General features: G+C 39.0%; 1 protein-coding gene across 1 annotated transcript in view; it reads left to right on the top strand.

The window, feature by feature from the left end:
• The window catches only part of ANXA5 (annexin A5), a 29,543-nt gene extending 13,662 nt beyond the window's left edge, over positions 1 to 15,881 (top strand). The window contains exons 5-13 of the mRNA XM_087437676.1: positions 485 to 598; positions 2,426 to 2,516; positions 5,066 to 5,145; positions 5,569 to 5,625; positions 10,704 to 10,797; positions 11,707 to 11,802; positions 13,580 to 13,638; positions 14,103 to 14,225; positions 15,347 to 15,881. Of these exons, the coding sequence (XP_087293802.1) occupies positions 485 to 598; positions 2,426 to 2,516; positions 5,066 to 5,145; positions 5,569 to 5,625; positions 10,704 to 10,797; positions 11,707 to 11,802; positions 13,580 to 13,638; positions 14,103 to 14,225; positions 15,347 to 15,409 (777 nt within the window). The 3' untranslated portion in view covers positions 15,410 to 15,881. The remainder of the gene's footprint in view (positions 1 to 484; positions 599 to 2,425; positions 2,517 to 5,065; positions 5,146 to 5,568; positions 5,626 to 10,703; positions 10,798 to 11,706; positions 11,803 to 13,579; positions 13,639 to 14,102; positions 14,226 to 15,346) is intronic.
• Positions 15,882 to 25,027: the final 9,146 nt, after the last annotated feature.

Consider the following 25,027-nt stretch of genomic DNA (forward strand, 5'->3'; position numbering starts at 1 on the left):
AGGAGCATAGTAATGGACAGCATCCATTATGTATTAGAATGTTACTAGATGTTGAGAGAAAAGAAAAAATTGTTATGTTTGGTATGATAGGCCAGATTTTGTCCTTTGTATAAATGCATTTATGGTTTTTTTGGGGGGATATTTTTTTTAAGATACATTTTTCTCAACAACAGTATTTTAAAATAAAATATTTTTAGCCCACTTTTAAAGTAGTCATTGTTTTAAACTGTTGAAGTTAAGAAAAACATCTCTTAAAAGCAAATGCTTTGATACGTAAGTGGCTTGGCTTTAGTTTAAGCTTTTGGTCAGTTGTCAAAAGTACATTATTCAAAGCTACGGGCTTTGTGTAGCTCAGGTGCCTTACGTCTGCGTGGAGATAGCAACATAAAGAATTCATTAGAGCAAAGGGCTGTCATTCGTATTCAGGAAAAGTCTCCTTACAATTTATGCCTGGTTAACAAATTTGTATTTTCTGTGAGTTTAGGACCTTCTGGACGACCTGAAATCAGAATTGACTGGAAAATTTGAGAAATTAATCGTGGCTCTGATGAAACCCTCTCGGCTTTATGATGCCTATGAACTGAAGCACGCTCTTAAGGTAAAAGGAGTGCGAGGGACATTCCTGCCACGAATAATGTTATTTTGTGTTGGTAATTACTTCAGCTTTTTTTAAAATTTTTTGTGAGGAAGATCGGCCCTGAGCGAACATCTGCTAATCCTCCTCTTTTTGCTGAGGATGACTGGCCCTGGACTAATATCCATGCCCATCTTCCTCTGCTTTACATGGGATGCCACCACAGCATGGCTTCCCAAGAGGTGCGTTGGTGCGCGCCCTGGATCCGAACTGGCGAACCCCGGGCCGCCGCAGTGGAGCACGCGCACTTAACTGCTTGCGCCACCGGGCCGGCCCCAGCTTATTTTTTATGTTAAAAAAATATTTGATTTATTTCAGTGAGAGTTTCTTGGAGGACAGAACTGGGTAGGAGGCAATAAGAAGAAAAGGAAGTAGGAAATTGCAAGTGTATCGTTTAATCTTTTTGTTTAGTTAACTCAATAATAGTGGCTATTTAAAATTTTAATTTTTTTTATAGCTTTTTATATTTTATTTTCATGTTTGTTTTCTAGTTTTGAGATGTGTTTTTAAAATGTTACAGACTAGGTATTTTATCTTTTAAAATAGAAAGCTGCCTGATTATGGAACAATAATAGTGTTGATCATTGTAGGTTCAAAAAATAAAGCTTCAGGGAGAATTTCCACGTAAGAAAGATTTTCAAGTACCCTTGCCTTCTTTCCTATACATCTAAACACTAAAATGAGGTAGCTGGTAAACTTGTTATAATTTCATTAGCAAATAACTAAATGTATATTTCATTGACTGATATTGGAATATTGTATAAATATGACTACACTGAAACATTTGTTTAGACTTACGGGACAGGAAATAGATAGAGGTTAGATTTTGAATGGGTAAACTGAGATTTAACAAGGAGATGATGTGGCGTGGGGATTCTTACTTAGGGAGTGGAAGGAGAAGAGGGTTTATCAAGTTAGGAGCCTTGCTGTGCTTGTTTTCTTAATTTTCCTACAATATTTCTTTTGGAATAAACAAAATCTCAGGTTATTGAAAAAAGGCTATTTTTGCGAAATGCTTCTGAAATGTCAGCAGTAGCTGAAGTTCTGCCAGAGCGTAAACCTAGGTTTTTCAGTGTTTGGTTTTTGGTAGAGAAACAGAAATATTAAAGAGAATGGGGCTTAAATGTGCTGTCTTTTAAAATTAAGTTGTTATATTGTTGCTTGTATTTTCTAATTTAGCAGTGTAGGTAGGACTCTTATAATCAGAAAAAGGAAAACCAACTAATTATTTTTCGAAAATCCAGAAAGCGAGTCTCAATTTCTTCATACTGATCCAATTCCCAGTAACTAGGAGATGCTATATTTATTGTTACCTTTGGTGGAGAATTTCCCTGTGGATCCATAGAGAACTTCATTTGGTGGCAGGGGTTTATGTTTTGAGGTACAGATTGTTTAAGTATCAGTGCTTCTCCATGTAAATTTTTGTAAAGTTTTCTTTTTTACCATTTCAGCCTTTTTTATTATTTCATGTTTCATTAAGTTGTTTTACTTTTAAACTATTTAGAATTAAACTGATAAATTTATATAGTCTGTTATATGTCATATTACACACATATATACATACAGTAAACATTATTTTTCATTAGAAAAGGATAAAATTGTCTTTGGCGAGAAAATTAACTTGAAATTTCTTATTTCTGTAACTAATAGAACTGGTATACAAAGAAGTGTGTATTGTGTTGGATAATATTTATATAATTATGCTATTTGGGTAACATCTATTCTAGGAAAATAGCTTTCTTTTTAATTTTATTGACGTGTTTTCTCTATTAAAAATAAATCTTTAAACAGGGAGCTGGGACAAATGAAAAAGTACTGACAGAAATCATTGCTTCAAGAACACCTGCAGAACTGAGAGCCATAAAACAAGTTTATGAAGAAGGTAAATGTTTTGGATTATGTTTCCTTTGTCTCCAAGGTCACTTTTTCATTTCTCTGAGTGAATGCAGTTCTTCATAGTTGCAGGGGCAGGCCGTACATGATTGCTGGATGAATGAATGAATAAGCAACAATTCGAGCCAGGTTTCTGTTTCAGTAAAAAAGACTGCCTTTTACTAGACCTGTAACTATTTTAGTATTTATAAGAAGCTTCCGATGAAGATGGAATTTACTTGACGTAGGATTTGCATGCAGTGTAGGGCTATACAGGTTTTATTTCTTTTACATTAACTTTAAGATGTAAGTGGGTTTTCTTCCTTAAAAATATTCAGTTTTATGTTAGTAGAAGTTACAGTTTTATGTTAGTAGAAGTTAAGAATTATCTAAAAGGCACTTTTGGAATCTGGGAAAAAGAAACCTCATCCAAATAAGAGTCAATGAAAAGGTTGGAGTAAATGTGTGTCGTTTTAGCTAATGGCAGTGCTTGAATGCTCTGCAGTGTGATTTGTCTTTTTGGTGTGCCTTACTTTTTTTGTGAAAAAAAAATCTATATTTCAATCTGAAGCATATCCTGTGAATGGAACCAAGTAAATGAAATAAAAAGTAAAGGTAGAGTGTACTTCCTTTCTCGTCAGGTTTCCTGTAACAACAGTCTCTTTCCCCACCTGATTGAGGAGGACCAGACCATCCAGGTTGTCAGCTCCGTCAACAGACCCGCCAGCCTTTAGCTAGGAAAATGGGTTCCTATCTGGGCATTAGTTTATTAATCTTAGAAATGACGTTGTAACCCAGCAAGTCAGAACAGTGTGGAGTTGACAGCAACTACATAATTACCTTTCCGAAGTGCTGGATCTCTCTCTCTGCTTCTCTTTTTGTAGCTGGACAGGTCCCAACCACTAAAACAGATGTGACACATATCTCAACTGCAGGTGGTCACCTTTGAGTTTTATTTGATGTGATATTCAGAGATCTCTTTGGGGATGTTGACATTGGTGAACGAGCCTTTGTACTGCTGGATGACAAATGGAGTGCCACAGGGAATGATAACTACAGATGGTCCATCCTTCTCAGTCGTGTGATTGTGCACTAGCTACATGTCTGGCAGTGTACTGGCTGTTATGAATGGCACAAAAGTTGTACATAACTTTGCTCCTGTCCTCAAGGAGTTTGCAGTCTTTTTAGGGGTGACATGACTTAGAAAAACTGCAATAGTTAAAGGATATTAAAATCTAAACACCAAAAATGTTTAATGCAAGAATTCATTTGGAGGAGAGAGGTCATCATGGCTTTGGATGTTAGGAGAGGCTTTGTGGTGCAATCAGACACGATTTCAAGATTAGGTGGGTTTTGGGTAGGTGAAGAAGGCATTTTTGGTATTTTGGTCTCTCTCTGTGATAGCATGGAGACTGGAGTGAGAAAAGTACATTGAGGGAATGGAGAGAACCTGACCATAGTGGAGAATTATGTGCATGTGCACTGTGAGAGATGAATTGAATAAACACAGGTAATGTTATAGATGGTTTTGAATGACTGGATTAGAAGTTTGGACTTGAGTCAAAGGTACTGTAAGTTCCTGAATGGGCAGTGGAGTATTGAAGGAACAATTGAGGGAGGAAGGAGATTTGAATCAGGAGGCTGATGAGGTAGCTGTGTGTGTGGGGAGGTAAGCTAGGCCATTATGGCCCAGCCTAGGATGGTGGGAGGTATGAGGGGAGAAATCAGAGAGGAGAAATATTTGAGAGGATTTCATAGTTAATTATGTATAGATGTTGGAGTAGAGGGAGAAAGAAGGGATGCCTTCAAGGTTTTGTATTTGGGTAACTAGTTGAAATAAACATGTAACTCTTAGATCTTTTAAAATAGAAGTTTTGGGCTTTTAAAGTTTGTTTGCTTTCAAATGATTAAATATTTAAATGCCCTAGAGTAATACCTGCTTTCCTTCAGTAGCAGCTCTTTGCGAGTTAGTGAAAAGGGCTGTAGACTTTTGTAGATTCCGTTTCCCCCTTTCCTATGGAATTATGTTGAATAGCTAGAAATAGAGGTGGGAAGGGGCATATTTTAAAATATCACTGCTGTCTGTCAGAGTTAACTTTATTTGCTACAGAGGAAAAACATCTTATTAGGGGAAAGAATGGCCCTGCCTAAAGAAAGAAAACTCAGAATATGAGAGGATGGAAGACCTTTGGAAACTAATCACGTACAACGTTTGAAACAAAGCAAAACAGTTTAAAATTATGATTGATCCCATTTTAGAGGCTTTCCAGTACCATCGTGTTTCTACAGATTAATAACCACATTGGTTGAGAGCATTTCTAAATGGCTGAATCAGGATTTAGGCTTAAATCGAGTGCCTTTGGGAGACTTTAATTTCTTTTTGTCCAGCTACTCACTTGAAGCATTTGCCTTCAGTTTTTAGAGCACTCAGGGACAGAGTAGAGAATGTTTATGCTAATCTGGTATTTCTTCCTTTGTGTCTCTCCCATTTGATTAATGGGGCAAGATATCTTTTTCTAGTTGAAAGCTATAAATAAGTATGAAATTATTCTGTTGCAGAATATGGCTCAAACCTGGAAGATGACGTGGTGGGGGATACTTCAGGGTTCTACCAGAGGATGTTGGTGGTGCTCCTTCAGGTACTGGGTGGAGACTATTTATGGTTTGATTTAAAATCTGAAGCTGGACTGATCTGAATCTAGTTAAGTAAGGTCACTTAAAATTCTTTTGATTATTTCTGTTACTTGCTTGATTCTGGTGTATAGTGCCTGTGTTTGTTTGTGTTTCAGAATATCTGACCTAAACTCTTAATAGCTAATTCATGCTTTTTTGAATATCACTATCCTCTTTTCTTCACAGAATTTAAAATCAAGAGGGTCACATTGCTCTTGGGCAGTGCTGTGTGATAATGTGAAATATGGTAGGATTGATAGTGATCTTAATAAAAGCATATTATTCCTAAGAGGAACAGCTTTATGTGCATAACCATTAGGTGGAACCATTTTTCCTTTTGACTGAAAATGCTCATGTAATTCAATAGTGAGACATATCATCTCTTATAGGCTAACAGAGACCCTGATGGTAGAATTGATGAAGCGCAGGTCGAACAAGATGCTCAGGTGAGTGAGACCTGGTATGTGATGACTTTATTGTGACATATAAATGAACAAGAGAATCCATGCTAACGAAAAATCATAATGTATGTTGTAATAACATCTAAAAATAATCTTATTTATGGGTCCTTTACAACTCATCAGGCTCATGTAAGTCGATTTCTCTCATTTTGATCTGGTCAACAAAATATTTTATCCAAAAACTGAAATGAAATAAAATAAATTACATATAAATAATGAGTTCCACCTGCATAGGTTACTTTTTTGTGATTATAGAACATTTACAAAATAGAGAATGTTACACACAAAAAACAGGTGTTATTGATTCTGCTGCTAATGAGGCAGTAGGTCTCTTGGCAGGAGAGGATGAAGAAAGAATAAAATATTTTAGTGATAAATGGTGTTTTATTACAGAATAGATGACAAGTTATTGTGGTATTTAGAAATTCCTCCACCTTTCCTTTGATGGAATTCTAAATAGGATTGTTCTTTTATCAGCTGCTGTCTGGTGACTCCCAAATGAAATTTTGCACTTGGGGGCTTTTAAATCCCAGTAGAATCTCAGTGCGGTTGATAACATAATGAAATGAGGGGAATAAGTGTTAGAGAATTTGAAACATGAGACTTGAAAACAGGAAGTTGGTAACAAAGGAATTACGTGTGTTCCTAGAGTCACATATCAGAGCCCTGTCTCTCTGGTCACATGTTTCAACTAATAAAATATATATTTCTGATTGTTAGTCATACACCATTGTGAAGGAGGAGGCAGATGCACTTCTCTACTTGACTGCTCTCTATTGAACAACCATTGGATGTGTGTGATCTGACTTAGCTACTAGGAATGAGGAGAGCATTATTCTTTGAGTTGGTTTCATAATGGCCTTGGAATGTTGTCATCTCTTTGCCTAGCAGGAGATGACAGCATTCCAAGAGGAGGGAGAGAGGAAAGGAAATGGAACGTCTCCTGAGGGCTGTCAGCAGTATTTGACGCTCGCCTCACCGTCCCTTATAAAATGCAAACCTATTGTTTTGCTTCCCTGTTTACAACCTTAAAACCCTTCAGTAGTTCCCACTGTGCTCAGGATAAAGTCCAAGCCCCTAAATCTGGTTTCTGAGCTCTTTATTTGTTATCCATCCCTTGCTTGCTTACGCCTCCAGTCTCGCTTGCTCTCGTTCTGTTTCTTTTCCTGCCCCTCCCTGCCCCATTCACCTGACTAATTCCTCTTCAAGGCTCAGTCCCCAGGTTAGCTACTTTTCAGGCTGCCCGGCCTGACCCCCCGCAGTGTATGTCAGGTGCTCCTTACAGGGAAGACTGTATGTAGCATCTCAAGCTTCCTGTCACAGTCCGTGCCACCTTATACTGAAGCTGCCTCTTTACCTGACCGCCTACCCAGGGCACTCTGAGCTGTCAATTCAATTTGTACTCCCAGCTCCTAGCATACAGTAGGCACTCGATAAATAACTGGTGAGTGTAGAACTCTATGGTAGAGGGGATAACTTCCCTTTTATAGATGAGGAAACTGAGGCTCAGGGAGGGATTCGAGAGACCAGCCCGTGGCCCCCACTGAGTAGTAGTGGAGCTGGCTTCCCACCTGGGTCTGTCTGACCCCAAAGCCCTTTCTTTCTCTTTCCCTAGACAGCAACGGTCTCAGTGTCCTCGTCTGTTAGCCCCTCTCTCTCATTCCCCTGCAGTATTAAGGGGTTCTGATTGGAAGCACAGATCTGGCTTAATTCTGTCTTCTTGAGGGGCAGGGGCTGGAGCAGCCCTACAGACCTGTACCCCCAGCTCTTAGCGGTTTGGTTCATTGCTGAGACGACCTCACATCCTTCCAGGCGTTAATTATTTGTGAGCTTGGTGGGAGGCGGTGTTGATTCTCACACGCCTGCTCTCAGGAGTAGGAGTTCTCGATGCTTGTCAATGGTAACGGTGAAGGAAGACAGCTGCAGCGGGCTCAGAGACGGCAGGGAGGCCTTGTTAGCGGGCAGATTTCCCAGCACAGCCAGTGATGGAATGAGAGCATTGCTGCAGTGTGAGGCCACTGAGCAGGAACATGACGTTTTCACCTCATTTTCCTTGATTTCTCTCCTCTGCACTCAAGTGTGTAGACCAATGCTTCCCAGACTAACGTGCCTATGAAACGCCTGGGGGTCTCCTTAAACTGCAGAGTCTACTCAGTAGGTCCCGGTGCGGGCTGGGGGGGGAGGGCTGGGATTCTACATCTCAGACAAGCTCTCAGTGATGCCCGTGCTGGTCCTGGGACGACACTTTGAGTCCCGAGGCTGTAGGGGTGTCACTTACTTGTTATGTGGGGCTATGACCATTCAGGACCCTGACAGGGAAACTTGGTACATCTGAAAACTGTCTGATGAAGTTACTTTAAAATATCCCTTGAATGGCATCCAGCCTTTCCTTACCTTTTCAGTGACCAGAACAACACAGAACATCTTACAATGGCTATTAGTCTTTGATTTTAAAAAATGTGTTACTTAATTGAGGCTGTTGAAAACAATTATCCTTTCAGCATCATAAAAAGGAACACACCCATTTATACCTTGCAGCAAGGGCAGCTGGACTGTTATCACTAGTGGGAATTTAAGATTTCTTAATTTGAGAGTAAGCTAACTGAAGGGCCCTTTCATAAGCTTTTGAATTTTTTTCTCTACTGATACCTGGCACTTGGAGGATTCCTGTTATTTCAGGGATTTGATAAGCCACTGTGAGTCATTCACCTCGGAATTGAACATTTGTAGATAATCCACTTTAATTTTTAACAATTTTACTGTGTTAAACTGATTTTACCTCTGCCCCTGTTGAGTCCTTATTTTATGCTTTCTCTGGAGAAAAGTTGAGCTCTTGGGGGCAGGAGGGGGAAGAAGGGAATCAGTATTTATTGAGCATGTGCTGTTGATTACCTGACACTGTTCAATGCATTCATTACATAAGTTTATATCCATTAATGACTATCGACACATCATTTCTGCTCTGTAGGTGAGTTCACTGAGGCTCTAGAAGAGATTAACTCATCTAAGACTCCCAGATAAGACAGGTCTTTTTTGACTCCAAAGCCTCTGTACTCTGCACTGAACCAGAGGTTATGAGACTGTGCTCAGGCTAGACTGTAAAGCCCCCTCTGAGGGAAGGGGGAGGGTGAGGAGGTGTGAGGGTCCTCGTCCACAACAGCTCTGTGGATATTGGGCATCCTCATTTACAAGAAAAGATCCTTAGTGAAAACAAGACAAAGGAGAACTTTTAAATATCATTGCTCTACGTGAAGAGACATTGTCATTATTGCATATGATTTACTTAATAATCGTTTTAGAATAGATATTGATCCCAAACATAATTCTTCCAAGAAAATTACGAGATTATAGGTAAAAATAGCCATTTCACCAATTATTCCCATGCAGCAGGCTCAACTGCTGTACCTACTAGAGAAAATTCCTAGAAACATAGAACAATTGTAAGAAAGGAGTGCTTCAGCAATGCCTGCAGTATTGTACAGGACGAACCCTCCCCCTTCCGGTGTTAATGTATGTGTATCTTACCTGTGTGTGGAAAACATACTAGACGTAGTAACTAGTATCTTCAGGATGTTGTTATTCATGGTGATTTTTATTTTCTTATGTTTTTTCTCTGTTTTATAAAATTTCTCAATGAATGTGTGTTATTTTTGTAATTAGATTAAAAAAGTTATTTATTTATTTATTTTTTTGTGAGGAAGATCGGCCCTGAGCTAACATCTGCCAATCCTCCTCTTTTTTTGCTGAGGAAGACTGGCTCTGGGCTAACATCCATGCCCATCTTCCTCCACTTTATATGGGACACGGCCACAGCATGGCTTGACAAGCGGTGTGTCAGTGCGCACCCGGGATCCGAACCCGGGCCGCCGCAGCGGAGCGCGAGCACTTAACCGCTTGCGCCACTGGGCCGGCTCCTAAAAAAGTTATTTTAAGGCAGGGCTGTAGCATAATCTAAAGTTTAGATACCTGTATGACTTTCGTGATAACTCTCTTTCCAATTTTGAAGACCATGCTCACGTGACCAGGATTGATACTGTTTATTTTTATCATTAAAATAAGTTAATTTCAAAATTGAATTTAAAGATGTCTTATTTTTTTATTCTCTGTAAATATAATAAAAAATAGACCGATACCACTGTAATCTACATCCTTAAACATACTGTGATCAAAGTTTCTACATCCAGACGTGTGCTGTGACCACCTCCTGTCCGTACCTGGTCTGCCACTGTGGGCCTGAGGCCAGCTCAAAGCAGCAGCCTCAGCAAGTTGCATTCGTCCTGCTTAATAGTTATACTTACCTTGAAGCGAATAACTAAGAGAGTAGTGTGGACATTTTAAAGGTTGATTCTTTGGGTTTTAATAAATTATCCACATCTCAATAAGTGGACTCAGATTTGATATTTGTATATAATTTTATTTTTTCAGCAATTATATGAACACTGGAAAGCATATATTCTTTTCCATATCAAAAAGTAAATATGGACATTCAAACTATTCCACAGGTTTATGTTAAGTGCCTGCCATATGGCTGCTAGTCCCACCACCTTTTAAACATACATTGTGATCTTTCAGAAATATGAAAACTTTTTGTAGCTAGCTTTGGTTCAATGTCAGTTGTAAAGAGAAAAATGTGGAGTTTAATTTTTATCATGTGTTATTGAGCAGCTACAGAGAAAGTAAAACAGAGTGCAGACAGCTTAGCTCCTAGTTCAGTTCTTCCACAGTCTGAATGGCTGTGTCAACAGTGAGGTGATCAGAACTGTCTGCCACCCACACCATCGCTCCTGGAGGATTGGAAGTCTCGGCAGACGTTTTTGGAACATTTAACCTGCACCATTGCTCTGCTTTCTTGCTTTGACCTGTTCGTCTCCTGTGGCCCAGTTGAGTGGCAGGCTCCGAAGTAGCTCCAGACTCAGTGGGCTGAGTTTCCGAGGAGGAAACATTAGGAATGAAAGGTGTAAAATGATGAGTCAGGTAAATTAACATTCAGGGAGTAAAACACAATAAGAACCTAAAAATGAGGTGGAGGAACGGTTTGTTAACTGAAGTTGAAATTTTCACAGGCTTTGTTTCGGGCTGGAGAACTTAAATGGGGGACAGATGAAGAAAAGTTCATCACTATCTTTGGAACACGTAGTGTGTCTCATTTGAGAAGGGGTGAGTGAAAAAAATCTGTGTGATACAGATACTTGGGTTAGTTTTGAGAGTACATGAGCCAGTATGCCAAAAGACCTGCTACTTAATGGGCACTTAGTGAATGAATCAATTAATTTATTTCTTCCTTTGGTGACCTTGAGAAATCTCATAGTTCTCTGCTGCTATTGTAGCTTTTACAAAACTAGAGATCCTTAGTCCAGCCTTCATTGTCAGAGGGCAACAAGGGAGGTGGGCCTCTACAGTGTTACTCTCATAGTCACAGATCACTAAGTAGTGGCTCACTACGTGTATTTCCTGCTAGATAGTGGTACCAAGACCTCCTCTCTGGATATTCATCAATACTTGTGGTATTATCAGTTGGGAATGAGTTCAATGGCAAGTGATAGAAAACCATACTAATAGCAGCTTTAAAAATTGGGCTTTCTGTGGGTAGGATTCCTTGGCTGATTTGGCAGGACCTGGGCTCTTTCTGTTTTTCTGCTCCACTGTCCTTAGTGTTTCGGTTTTCTTTCTCATACTCAGTACCTCATTGTCACAAGATGGCTGCTGTAGCTCCAAACATATCAACCATTTCACAGCAAGAAGAAAAGAAAGGGGTAAACAGTCATATCTGTCTATCACTTTTTATGAGGAAACAGAAAGATTTCTGAGAATTCTTTCCAGCAGATTTACCTTTAGGTCTCACTAGAAAGGGGGGGCTGGAAAATCAGTGAACAGAGAACACTTAGAAGCCATTGTTTAGGGCTTGGCACACTGAGGTTCTGAACAAAATCAGGATTCTGTCAGCAAGAAAAAAGGGGGAAAAAGGGGAGATCTGTGTTTGGTAGGATAATACCTGGTCAGAGGAAATACTTTCTTTCTGGAAATAGCAATCCTTATGTGATGAAGAAATCATTTTCATTTTTTTAGTGTTTGACAAATACATGACTATATCAGGATTTCAAATTGAAGAAACCATTGACCGAGAGACTTCTGGTAATTTGGAGCAACTACTCCTTGCTGTCGGTAGGTAATTTTACAATGTATATAATATTTATGGTGTTAAGAGCTAAAGTATTTTATGCAGTGGAAGCTCTGTCTGAGAATACCCACCTATTTCTTCATGAAAAGAACTTGACATGATCTTTGGGTGTAGCAAACTCCTCAATTTCCAATTCTCAAAGTCTGTTTTGATGTTGAAAATACATGATTATCTGGTTAGTTCATCTAATCCTGTGGAAATACTAAGAGAATTGTTTAAAAATTATTTTGAAGCTGCATTAAAAATAATTACTATTTCATCATGAACCTGAAATGTTGTGGGTTTTACCTCAGAGGCTTTTCAGTGTTATTTCTAATATCTGTGGAATTTTAGAATTCTTTTGAATACCGTCCTCACAGCTTTGAGGCAGACTGAGAAATTGGCATGTGATTTAGAAAAAGTATCTTTGATATAATGGAAGATGCGATGATGGTTGTTTTCAGATTAAATAATTTGGAATTTTATTTTAGCTAAATATTCCAGAATAACCTGGAAGAAATTGGAGAACTGAGTTTGTGCAGTTGATTGTAGTGTTCTGTAGTCTCCAAATTCAGGGAGACTCTAGTTTGTGAGTTCCCGGTGGTCCTAGTGTTCACATGAGTTTGAAGTGAACTTCTCTCTGCTGTTTGTTCTGGGTGTTTGGTGTTGAGCTTAAGTTTTTGTGCTCTCTGTCTACTGGCGAATAAGCGAAAGCTGTGGCTGAACCAGCACTAACAGCCCTTCATTTGAGTCTGCAGTTAGTGAATTTTTTTTTTTTTTGCTGAGGAAAATTTACCCTGAGCTGACATCTGTTGCCAATCTTCTTTTTGTTTGAGGAAGATTCATCCTGAGCTAACATCTGTGCCAGTCTTTCTCTTTTTGTATGTGGGCCACCTCCACAGCATGACCAGTGACAAATGGGGTAGGTCCGTGTCCCAGGAACTGAACCCGGGCTGCCGAAGCAGAGCATGCAAACTTAACCACTAGGCCACCGGGGCTGGCCTGTGCCTTAGGTGAATTTTAATAGAAAACTTTTAGCCCCTTCATAATTAGAATACACATAAAAATTATGACATTTTTAGTTATTGGTGGCAGTTTTTCTTAAGCATTGGAAAAGAATTAAGGATTCTTATTTTTATGTATTAAGAAATTTTCATATCATAGGTTTCTGAAACTAAGCAGACTGAGGTCTGAGCAGCCCTAACATCCAGTAGATGTGTATGTGTTCAGGGGAGATACTCTTTTCTGTTACCAGTGTATCTGGGTGTTTCTCCTGAAAGGGGGAGGTCTTGTGCTGCTCTTTGTGAATCATGGATGCTAAAGAATACAGAGAGAATTCCTAGATTAGGATTACAGGAAGAGGGGTCCAAGGTCTGTCAGAGATTAGATAGAGTAATAATCTTGTATTATTTGCTTGAATGTCTTAGAATGAAAACTTCCAGGATGTTTGTATAATTTATTGAGGATGAAGGTTGTGGCATAACAGCCCAGGCTGCCAAAACTGCTGTAGCAAAAAGGTGCTCGTAGAGCAAAGGGGTATTGAAGAGACTCGCGCCCCTTGTCCTACACGCTTCTCCGTGCAGAACTCAAAACTCTAAGTAGAGCCCCTTAGAAAATACTTGGTGAGCAAGGAGATCAGATCAGCTTGCAAATGACCGTTTCTTTAGCCTGTGTTACTTTTATACTTGTAAATAAGTAGAGCTATAAGCATGAGGCAGCTTTTGGTTTTTAATTAATCCTTTTCATCTCAGAATAGCATCTGACTATTATTTATTTTCTTAGTGAAATCTATTCGAAGTATACCTGCCTACCTTGCAGAAACCCTCTACTATGCTATGAAGGTGAGTGCATACCTTGAATCTTCAATCTGATTAATTTTGCTGGTTGTTATCTTTCTCCATCTGTGATTATGTTTTAGATAATAGACTTTGGGATTTTTCTTTCTTCTTAAAATGTATAGCTCAATTCTACTAAATTGTTTTGCTTTATTGATTCACCCCAACTCAGGGCAGTTTGATGCTATGTTTGATGTTTTTATTTATTTATTTTTTTTAAAGATTTTATTTATTTATTTTTTCCCCCCAAAGCCCCAGTAGATAGCTGTGTGTCATAGCTGCACATCCTTCTAGTTGCTGTATGTGGGACGCGGCCTCAGCATGGCCAGAGAAGCAGCGCGTCGGTGCGAGCCCGGGATCCGAACCCGGGTCGCCAGCAGTGGAGCACGCTCACTTAACCACTAAGCCACGGGGCCGGCCCTGTTTGATGTTTTTAAACAATGTGCCTCTCTCCTTTTTTCTTTTCAAAGGGAGCTGGGACAGATGATCATACCGTCATCAGAATTGTGGTCTCCAGGAGTGAGATCGACCTGTTTAACATTAGGAAGGAGTTTAGGAAGAATTTTGCCACCTCTCTTTATTCCATGATTAAGGTAGTAGAACCCTTCTTTAAATTATGTTTAGGAATCCACAGCAGATCATATAGCATGCAAGACATGGATGGGGGAGCCCAATTCTTGTGTTAAGTTTAAAGTTTTAGTGGTGTGATTAGAGCTGTGAGTTATAAAGCTGAGCAGAACGTTTCCTGAAGTACGGATGGTCGCTCCCAAGTGAAAGATTGGCTCTGGGTGAGGCTGAGGCTCTGGTGAGCTTAGCAGCATTATTTAGTAGTGGTGATGGATGACTCAACAAAGCCAGCCCCTTGCCCGTGATAATAGTGTGTGTGTTCTTTCTCTCTTTCATCGGTTCCGGCTGTCTTTATTAGTTCCTCCTTTCTTTCATATCTGTCTTTCCTTTCTTTATTGTCTGTTATCACCTTGTCTCTGGTATTGGTTTGTAGTTCAGGAAAGAACCAATCAGATCATATCGGGAATAAGTAAAGAGCTTAGGTATTACTATCATTTTTGTTCTTTTAAAAGCAAGGGACACTGTGCCTATAATTAAATTTGGCTTAAGGCCTTTTGACTTTCTTTCTCTCTGTCTGTCTGTCTGTCTGTCTCTCTCTCTCTCTTTCAATTGAGCAAGCTTTTCACTTAGTGTGTCTGTGGTATGGCTGGGCTGAAGAGCACTAGAGTTCTCCCATGCACTTGTAGCTTGAAACATGAATTCATCACACACCTCTGTGTCTGAGACAAGCAGAGGTGAAGCATATCCTGCCCTTCAGTCTTTGAGGCAGAGCCACAACAGCCAGGCAGTCCCAGCACTGGCCCCTTAGCCTCATGTATACTATGTGATAGAAACTTACAGTTGATTTAGAAAGCTTGATTTCAATATAGTTGTAAAAGCTTCCCTGTTCTCTGTGTTACTGGAGCGAAGAACATACTGCACTTTCTTAGAACTGAGCCTTTAAGGGGTAAAATTAGAAAGTTAAACATAAGTTACGCTGGGAAGAAACTCCCTGTATAACATTCCTGATGTGAAAGTCACACGCAGAGAGATTACCCACTTGGGAGACAAGTCATATGAATAAAATTGGTTGCCAGATATTTCTTGGTTTCTTATTTTCTGTGGCGTCTATGAGTCATGGGGTTAACAGAATACATTCGGGTTTCAGAGTGACACATCTGGGGACTATAAGAAAGCGCTCCTGCTGCTCTGTGGAGGAGAAGATGACTGATGTACCTACCGCCTGGAGAGGGATCCCTGCACTTGCCTGCCACCACCGCCACTGCCCTCCTTCAGCAGATCTCGCTACACTTTTTGTATGCCAGTGCTTGACACGTTGCCTTATTCATACTAGCATGCTAATGACCAAAACGTATGTGTTACAGAAGAAAAGAGCAGTGCTTCTTTCTGATTTTCAATTAAGATCTTTCTCTTTGACTGTTGTAGTACTGAAGTGTACTTACGTTAGTAAGACTAAAGTCTGGTCATTTATATTTTCTTTTAAGAGGTCAGACTGCTTTTAGCCTTTTTAAAAAACTTCGTTTATATTAAATTGATAACCGTATTACCTTAATCGGAACCTTAGCCTTAAAATTGTGAACTGGAAGTGTTACAAATCAAGTTTGCTACTAAATTAAACCTGAAAAATTATGGTGGTTGCATTCAAAAGATTAATGAAGAATAAACATTTCCTTCCCCCTAAATTATGTGTGAGTGCGTGTTTAGAAAATTTATTTTATCTGTCTATTTAACAGTGCTGTCTTTTTTCAAACTAGTCAGTTGACAATGGTGTTAGAGGACAACTGAATCTACAGATGGCGTTTTGGGTGATCAGCTTGAAAGGCAACGCCCCAGACTGAGCTCTCACTGCGGTGTGGAGTGAGGGAGAGGTTGAGGTTCTCTGATTTATTTGTAGCGTGTTCATGTGGGCATCAGTTAAGGCGATGCTTAATGATGTAGTTGCTTATTAAGGTAGAAAAGATAATTTAAAAACTGAACCTAAAAATTCAGAGTGCTACTTTTCTCTTTCCTATTAACTTGTTTTTCCTATTTTCATCTGCTTCCTTCTTTGAGATAAAAAAGCAGGTAATATCTGTTAGAAAAAAGCAGTTTCTTTCTATTTGCCTTTAGTTTTCTGCTTTCAAACTGCTTTTTGAATTGGTGTCAGATTTCCTTTTTCACTTACACCCTTATAGATGCATTTTTTTAAAAGCAAGTGGTGGCTGTTAAATGAGACATTTTTATAAATGGACTACTCTCACTTTGAAAACTGTTAGGTGGTGATATTGTTCTTTTTACATCTTTGGCTGCTCTTCAGAATAACCTTGGGAGCCTTAAAAATTACGTGTGGAGCCAGCCCTGATGGCCTAGTGGTTAAAGTTCGGCATGCTCAGCGTCGGCGGCCAGGATTCAGTTTCCAGCGTAGAACCACATCACTCATCTGTCAGTAGCCATGCTGTGGCAGCGGCTCACACAGAAGAACTGGAAGGACTTACAACTAGAAAATACAACTATGTACTGGGGCTTTAAGGAGGAAGAAGAAAAAAAAGAGGAAGATTGGCAACAGAATCTTTCCCGGCAACAGAATCTTTCCCAGCGGGGGAAAAAAAAAATTATGTGTGTGTACATATGACAATGGATTTTGTCTTCAGAAGCTCCATTGGTGATTCTAATGCAGAGCCAAGTTGAGAATCAATTGCCTATATTTTTCTGCCCAGTTTTATTGATATATAATTGACATACAGACTGTAAGTTTAAGGTGTGCAGCATAATGACTTGATTTACACGTATTGTGAAATCACTGCCACAATAAGTTTGGTTAACATCCGTCATCTTATAGACACACACACACAGATGTTTTTTCCTTGTGATGAGAACTGTTAGGATCTACTCTCTTAACAACTTTCAGATATACCATAGAGCAGTGTTAACTATAGTCATCTTGTTGTACATTACGTCCCCAGTACTTATGTATCTTATAACTGGAAGTTTGTACATTTTGACCACCTTCATCCAGCTCCTCACTCTCCACACCCCACCTCCTCTAACAACAAATCTGATCTCTTTTTCTATAAGTTTTTGCTTGTTAGATTCCACATGTGAGTGAGATCCTAGAGTATTTGTCTTTCTCTGTCTGACTTATGTCACTTAGCATAATGCCCTCAAGGTCCATCCATGTTGTTGCAAATGGCAAGATTAATTTCATTTTTATGGCTGAATAATAGACCATTGTGTATGTGTATGTATATATATACCACATCTTCATTATTCATTCATCCATCACTGGACGCTTAGGTTGCTTCCATGTCTTGGCTATGGTAAATAATGCCAATAATAATAATAAACATAATAATAATAATAATAATGAACATGAGGGTGCAGATATCTTTGAGTTAGTGTTTTTGTTTTCTTCATATAAATACTCAGAAGTGGAATTGCTGGATCATATGAGAGTTCTATTTTTAAGTTTTCGAGAAACCTCCGTACTGTTTTCCATAATGGCTGCACCAACTTACGTTCCTACCAACAGTACACAAGAGTTCCCCTTTTGCCACATCCTCATCAATACTTACTATTTCTTGTCTTTTTGATAATAGCTGTTCTCACAGGTGTGAGGTAATATCACGGTATGGTTTTGATTTGCACTTCCCTGATGATTAGTGATGTTGAGCACCTTTTCATGTATCTGTTGGCCATCTGTAAGTCTTTGTAAAAATGTTCAGATCCTCTGCCCATTTTTAATCAGATTGTTTTTTGTTTTTATTGAGTTGTATGAGTTCTTTATGTAGTTTGGATATTATCTGCTTATCAGATATATGGTTTGAAATATTTTTTCCCATTCACTAGGTTGCCTTTTTATTTTGTTGATGGTTTCCTTTGCTGTGCAGAGCTTTTTGGATTGATGTAGTCCCACTTGTTTGTTTTTGCTTTTGGCGTCAAATCCAAAAAACCGTCACTAAGACCAATGTCAAGGAGCTTACTAACCATGTTTTCTTCTTGGAGTTTCATGGTTTCAGGTAATATATTCAAATCTTTAATCCATCTTGAATTAATTTTAGTGTATGGTGTAGGTTAGTGGTCCAGTTTCATTCTTTTGCATGAGGCCGTCTAGTTTCCAGGCACCATTTAGTGGAGAGACTATCCTTTCCCCATTGTATATTCTTGGCTTATTTGATGTAAATTAATTGACCATGTATGGGTGGGTTTATCTGGGCTCTCTATTCTGTTCCATTAATCTATATGTCTGTTTTTATTACTATAGCATTGTAATATAGTCGAAATCAGAAAGTGTGATAGCTCCAGCTTTGTTCTTCTTTCTCAACTGCCTTGGCTATTTGAGGTCTTTTGTTGTTCCATACAAATTTTAGAATTTTTTATTTTTTTATTTTTTTACTTTTTATTTTTTGTGAGGTAGATCAGCCCTGAACTAACATCTGATGCCAATCCTCCTCTTTTTTCTGAGGAAGACTGGTCCTGAGCTAACATCCATGCCCATCTTCCTCTACTTTATATGAGACACTGCCACAGCGTGGCTTGACAAACGGTGCGTCGGTGCACACCCAGGATCCGAACCTGGGGCTGCCACAGTGGGGCGTGCACACTTAACTGCTATGCCATCAGGCCGACCCTCTGTTGCATGTCTATACACTAATAACAAACTATCAGAAAGAGAAATTAAGAAAACAATCTCATTTACAATTGCATCAAAAAAAGAAAATACTTAGGAATAAATTTAACAGAAATGTGATTTTCTTTTCTTGTGGTGTCCTTGTCTGGTTTTGGTATTAGGGGATGATAGGCTCATAAAATGAGTTTGGAAGTGTTCCATCCTCTTTCATTTTTTGGAAGAGTTTAAGAAGGATTGATATTCTTCTTTAAATGTTAGGTAGAATTCACTGTTGAAGCCATCTGGTCCTGGACTTTTGTTTTTGGGGAGGTTTTTGATTACTGATTTAATCTCCTTACTAGTAATCAGTCTGTTCAGGTTTTTTATTTCTTCCTGATTCAGTCTTGGAAGATTGTATTGTTTCTAGCAATTTATCCATTTCTTCTAGGTTGTCCAATTTGTTGGTGTATAATTATTTATAGTAGTCTCTTAGGATCCTTTGTATTTCTGTGGTATCAGTGGTAATGTCTCCTCTTTCATTTCCGATTTTGAGTCTTCTCTGGGTTTTTCTTGGTGAGTCTAGCTAAAAGTTTGTCTATTTTATCTTTTCAAAAAACCAGCTCTTAGTTTCATTGATTCTTTCTATTATCTTTTAGTCTCTAACATTTATTTCTGCTCTGATCTTTGTTATTTCCTTCCTTCTGTTAACTTTGGACTTCATTTCTTCTTCTTTATCTAGTTCTTTGAGGTGTAAAATTAGGTTGTTTATTTGAGATCTTTCTTGTTTCTTGATGTGGTCATGTATTGCTATGAACTTCCCTCTTAGAATTGCTTTTGCTGCATCCATAAGTTTTGGTATGTTGTATTTCTGTTTTCATTTGTCACAGTGTATTTTTTTATTTCTATTTTGATTTCTTCTTTGATCCATTGGTTGTTCAGTAGCATATTGTTTAATCTCCACATTTTTTTGAATTTTCCAGTTTTCTTATAATTGATTTCTAGTTTCATGTCATTATGGTTGGAAAAGATGCTTGATATTATTTCAATCTCTTTAAATTATTAAGACTCATTTTGTGGTTTAACATATGATCAATCCTTGAGAATGTTCCATGTGTGCTTGAGAAGAATGTGTATTCTGTTGCTTTTGGATGGAATGTTCTGTATGTATCTGTTCAGACCGTCTGGTCTAGTGTGTCATTTAAAGCTGATGTTTCCTTATTGATTTTCTGTCTGGATGATCTATCTGTTGATAAAATTGTGGTATTAAAGTCCCCTACTATTATTATATTGTTGTTTATTTCTCCCTTTAGATCTGTTAATATTTGCTTTGTATATTTAGGTGCTTCTATGTTGGGTGCATAAATATTGACAAATGTTATATCTTCTTGTTGAATTGACTTCTTTATCATTATATAATGACCCTGTTTGTCTCTTATTACAGTCTTTTTTTGAAAATCTATTTTGTCTGATATAAGTATAGCTCACCCAGCTTTCTATTAGTTTCCATTTGCATGGAATATCTTTTTCCATCCCTTTACTTTCAGTCTGTGTGTCCTTACAACTGATATGAGTCTCTTGTAGGCAGCATGTAGATAGGTCTTGTTTTTTTAGTCCATTCTGCCACTTCATGTCTTTTAACTGGAGAATTTAGTCCATTTACATTTAAAGTAATTATTGATAAGTATGAACTCATTACAATTTTGTTATTTGTTTTCTGGCTGTTCTGTAATTCCTTTGTTCTTTTTTTTGTCTTTTGCTCTCTTTCTGTGTGATTTGATGATTTTCTGTATTGGTAGGCTTAGATTCCTTTCTTTTTCTCTTTCGTGTATCTAGTATAGGTTTTTGCTTTGTGGTTACCATGAAGCTTACATAAAATAACTTATATTTATAACAGTTTATTTTTTTAAAAGATTTCAAGTCAAATGTATTCAATTTCTGAGGACATCAATTCATTCCATTAAAATTTAGAGAAACAAGTGTAGAAATACCTATACATGTGTCAAAAAAAGTAACAGTCTATTTTAAGTTGATGACAATTTAAGTTTGAATGTTTTCTCAAGCTCTGCATTTTTGCCCCCACCATGTTTTATGTTTTTGATGTCACAGTTTACATCTTTTTTCTTGTGTATCCATTAAAAAATTATTGTAGTTATAGTTATTTTTACTACTTTTGTCTTTTAACCTTCATATTAGCGTTATAAGCTTCATACCACCGTTACATTAGATTATTCTGTATTTTACTATATATTGACCTTTACCAGTGAGATTTATACTTTCGTGTATTTTCCTGTTACTAATTAGTGCCCTTTTGTTTCAGCTTAGTGAAATCCCTTTAGCATTTCATGTAAGGTTGGTCTAGGGGTGATGAACTCCCTTAGCTTTTGCTTATCTGGAAAACTCTTTATTTCTCCTTCACTTCTCAATAATAACTTTTCCAGGTAGAGTATTCTTGGTTGGCAGTTTTTTTCTTTCAATACTTTGAATATATTGTGCCACTCTCTGGTCTGCAGTTTCTGCTGAAAAATCTGCTGATAGCCATATGTAACAAGTTGTTTTTCTGTTGCTGCTTTTAAGATTCTCTCCGTGTCTTTAACTTTTGACTCTTTAATTATAATGTGTCTCGATGTGGGATTTTTGGGTTCTTCTCATTTAGAACACTGGGCTTTCTGGATCTGGATGTCTGTTTCCTTCCCCAGATTAGGGAAGTTTTCAGCCATTATTTCTTCAAATACTTTTTCTTTCCTTTTCTCTTCTCCTTCTGGGACCTATAATGGGAATATTGGTCTGCTTGACGTTGTCTCATAAGTCCCTTAAGCTATCTTCACTCTTTTCCATTGTTTTCTTTTAGCTTTTCTGATTGGATGATTTCAACTGCCCTGTCTTTGAGTTCACTGATCTTTTCTTCTACTTCATCTAATTTGCTGTTGAACCACTGTATAGTATTTTTCAGCTTAGTTACTGTATTCTTCAGCTCTGATTTCTGTATGATACTTTCTTATATTTTATATCTTTTTGTTTAAATTATCACTGTTTTCATCCATTGTTCTCCTGAGCTTGGTGAACATCTTTATGACTATTTTTTTGAACTCTTTATCAGGTAAATCACTTATTTCTGTTTCGTTAAGGTCTTTTTCTGAGGTTTTATCTTGTGTCATTTGGAACATATTCTTCTGTTTCCCCATTTTCGTTGACTCTTTGTGTTTGGTTTCTATGCATTAGATAAAATAGCCACCCTTCTCAATATTGAAGGGATAGCCTTGTGTAGGAGATGAACCTTATCATTTGACTCTGTCCTAGCTCTTCATTGTCTCTCAAAGCTTTGTGATTGTCCAAGCAGGCTACTTCATTCTTAGTGGCTCCCAGTAGTTGAAGGTGCCAAGACCTGTCAGTGTCCCAAATGGGAGGATCTTAGTCAGCACCTAGATTCAGGCTAATTAGAAGCCTGACGCTCAGACAGCAGTTTTTAAAGTATGCAACTATACAGTCATCTATCGCTTAACAATGGGAATATGTTCTAAGAAATGCATCATTAGGCAATTTCATCATGTGCAAACATCATAGAGTGTACTTACCCAAACCTAGATGGTGTTGCCTACTACACACCTAGGCTATATGATCCTATTCTTATGGGACCACCATCATACATGCAGTCTGTCATTGACTGAAATGTTATGTGGCACATGACTGTACCTCTTTTGGGGGAAGATTGGGAGATGGACATTGCTCTCTGCTCCCTCTGTGCTGAGCCCTGGGGTGATGGCCATTTAAGAACTGTTTTTTTATTTGCTACTGTCCTGTTGATCCTGTGAACGCTAGCCTTACTGGCGAGGAGAGAAAGGGTATCAAGGGATGTGTCCTCTGTGACTGACACAAAAACTGGGACATGAGATGCGTACACAGACTGCTTTTTCAGAATCAGTGATGACCTGGGGTAGGGCAGAGGGAGAGCGTGAAGATGGCACCCACTGGTCTCCCCAATCTTTGGAGAGGATTACAGTCAACCCCTAGATGTGTGATTAAGTAGAAGCCTTCCCCTTCAGGCCACAGCTGTGAAGGTAAGCTAATAGGCCTCTTTTACAGAAAGACTGGGAGTGCATTTCAGTTTGCTGTCTCTGTGCTGTACCCCGGTGGGTAGCTGGTTAAGAACTATTTTTCATTTGTAACAGTCCTGAGGGACCCATGAGTGCAAGCCCTGCTGGCCACCAGAGCCAGGTGATCAAGAGGTGTCCCCTGGGCAGTAGCCCCCTGGGGTGCCAGATGAGTGCACAAGCTCCGCCCGGGAGATACTGGTGATCTGTAGTGAGGTAGAGGGAGAGTGTGAAGATGGCACCCACTGGCCTCTGTCCCTGGACATCACCTCAGTAGTCCCCTACATGTGTGTCAAACCAGAAGCCTGCCCCTCAGGCCAAAGCTCTAAGACAAATAGGCCTCTTTCACAGAAAGGCTAGGGGTGTGTTTCAGTCTGCTGTCTGTGCAGTGCCCTGGGGGTGGTAGCCTGCCAAGAACCCTCTCTCCATTAGTTACAGTCTCATGGGACCCACAAATGCGAGTCCCCCTGGCCACCAGAACCAAGCAATTTAGAGGCGTTCCCTGCCTGGGTGGCAGCTGCAAAAATCGGGGCACTGTACATGTGTACAAGCTTCTTTCCAGGAGATACCAGTGGCTGGGAGTGAGGCAGAGGGAGAGTACAATGATGGTACCTGTTGGCCTCCATCTTTGGAGGGTATTTCAGTAGGCCCCTAGATATGTGTTAAATTAGATGCCTGTCCTTCAGGCTGATACTTTAAGCGTATAAGCCTCTTTCACAGAAAGTCTGGGCACTTTTCAGTCGGCCATCTCTGTGCTGAGCCCTGGGGTGGGTGAGTTTCTGCCAGCCCTTTAAGAACTCTCTCAGTTCGCTATAGCCTTGTGGGTCTTGTGGACATGAGCCCTGCTGGTTATCAAAGCTAGATACTTTGGGGGCTCATCTCTCAGGTGCAGGTCTTAAAAGTTGGGGTGCCCGATGTGGGGCTCAAACCCTTCACTCCTCACGGAGAAGCTCGGGGTTTTAAGTTCCGTACTGATTGTGGGTCTCCACGCTGAGGGTGGGGTTTACGGCGAGATTATGTCTCAACCTCTATGTGGGTTTTTTCTCCTTTGCCTGACACGTAGGAGTCACTCAGCTAGTTTTTGTTTTTTTTGGAGGAAACTGTTCTGTATGTAGCTATGGATTTGGTCTGTCCGTAGGATGAGGTGAGTTCAAGATCCTCCTACATCACCATCTTGAACCGTACTCTTGGCTTTTTCTTTTTCTATTGATAAGGTGAATTATTACATCAATTTATCTTCAAATGTTGAACAATCTTGTATTTCCAGGATAACCTCCACTTTGTCATGATGTATTATCATTTTTCTATGTTGCTGGATTTGCTTTGCTAATATATTTTTGAGAATTTTTGTTTCTATGTTCATGAGGGATATTGGCCTGTAGCTTTCTTTTCTTGAAATTTTTTTGTTTAGTTTTGGTACCAGAGTAATGCTGGCCTCATAGAATGAGTTGGGAAGTATTTCTTCCTGTTCTATTTTGTGCAAGAGTTTATGTAGAACTGGCAAGAAAAATTTCCTTATATGTTTGGTAGATTTGCCAGTGAAGTCATCTGGGTCTGGAACTTTTTTTGGAAAAGTTTTAAACTACAAATTCATGTGTGTGTATATATATATAATTTTTAATATACAGACATCAAATCTATCTATCTATCATAAACTTAGTGGCTTAAAATAACACAAATTATCATCTTATAGTTCCAGAGGTCAGAAGTCAAAAATCAGCCTCACTGGGCTAAAATACAAGTGCTGGTAGGGCTGTGTTCCTGCTGGAGGCCCCCGGGAGAAACCATTTCCTTGTCTATTCCAGCTTCTAGAAGATAACTGCATTCCTTAGCTCTTGGGGCCTTCCTCCATCTTTAAAGCCAGGGGTCAATTCACTCTAATTTCTGCTTTTTGTCCTCACATCTCCTTCTCTGACTCTAACTCTTTCTCTTTTAAGGACCCTGTTAATTACATTGGGCTCAGCTGGATAATCCAGGATACTCTCCCCATCTCAAGATTACATCTACAAATTCCCTTTTGCTGTGTGAGGTCACATATTCACAGATTCTGGGGATTAAGACACAGACTTCTTTTTTTTGGATGGGGGTAGGGAGCATTATTCTGCCTACCGCAGAGGGTTTCGAGAAATGCTTTTGTAGTATACACAGCGTTTTC

Source organism: Ceratotherium simum, chromosome 12, assembly GCF_057802395.1.
Source record: "Ceratotherium simum simum isolate JZ-2026a chromosome 12, ASM5780239v1, whole genome shotgun sequence".
NCBI lineage: Eukaryota > Metazoa > Chordata > Mammalia > Perissodactyla > Rhinocerotidae > Ceratotherium > Ceratotherium simum.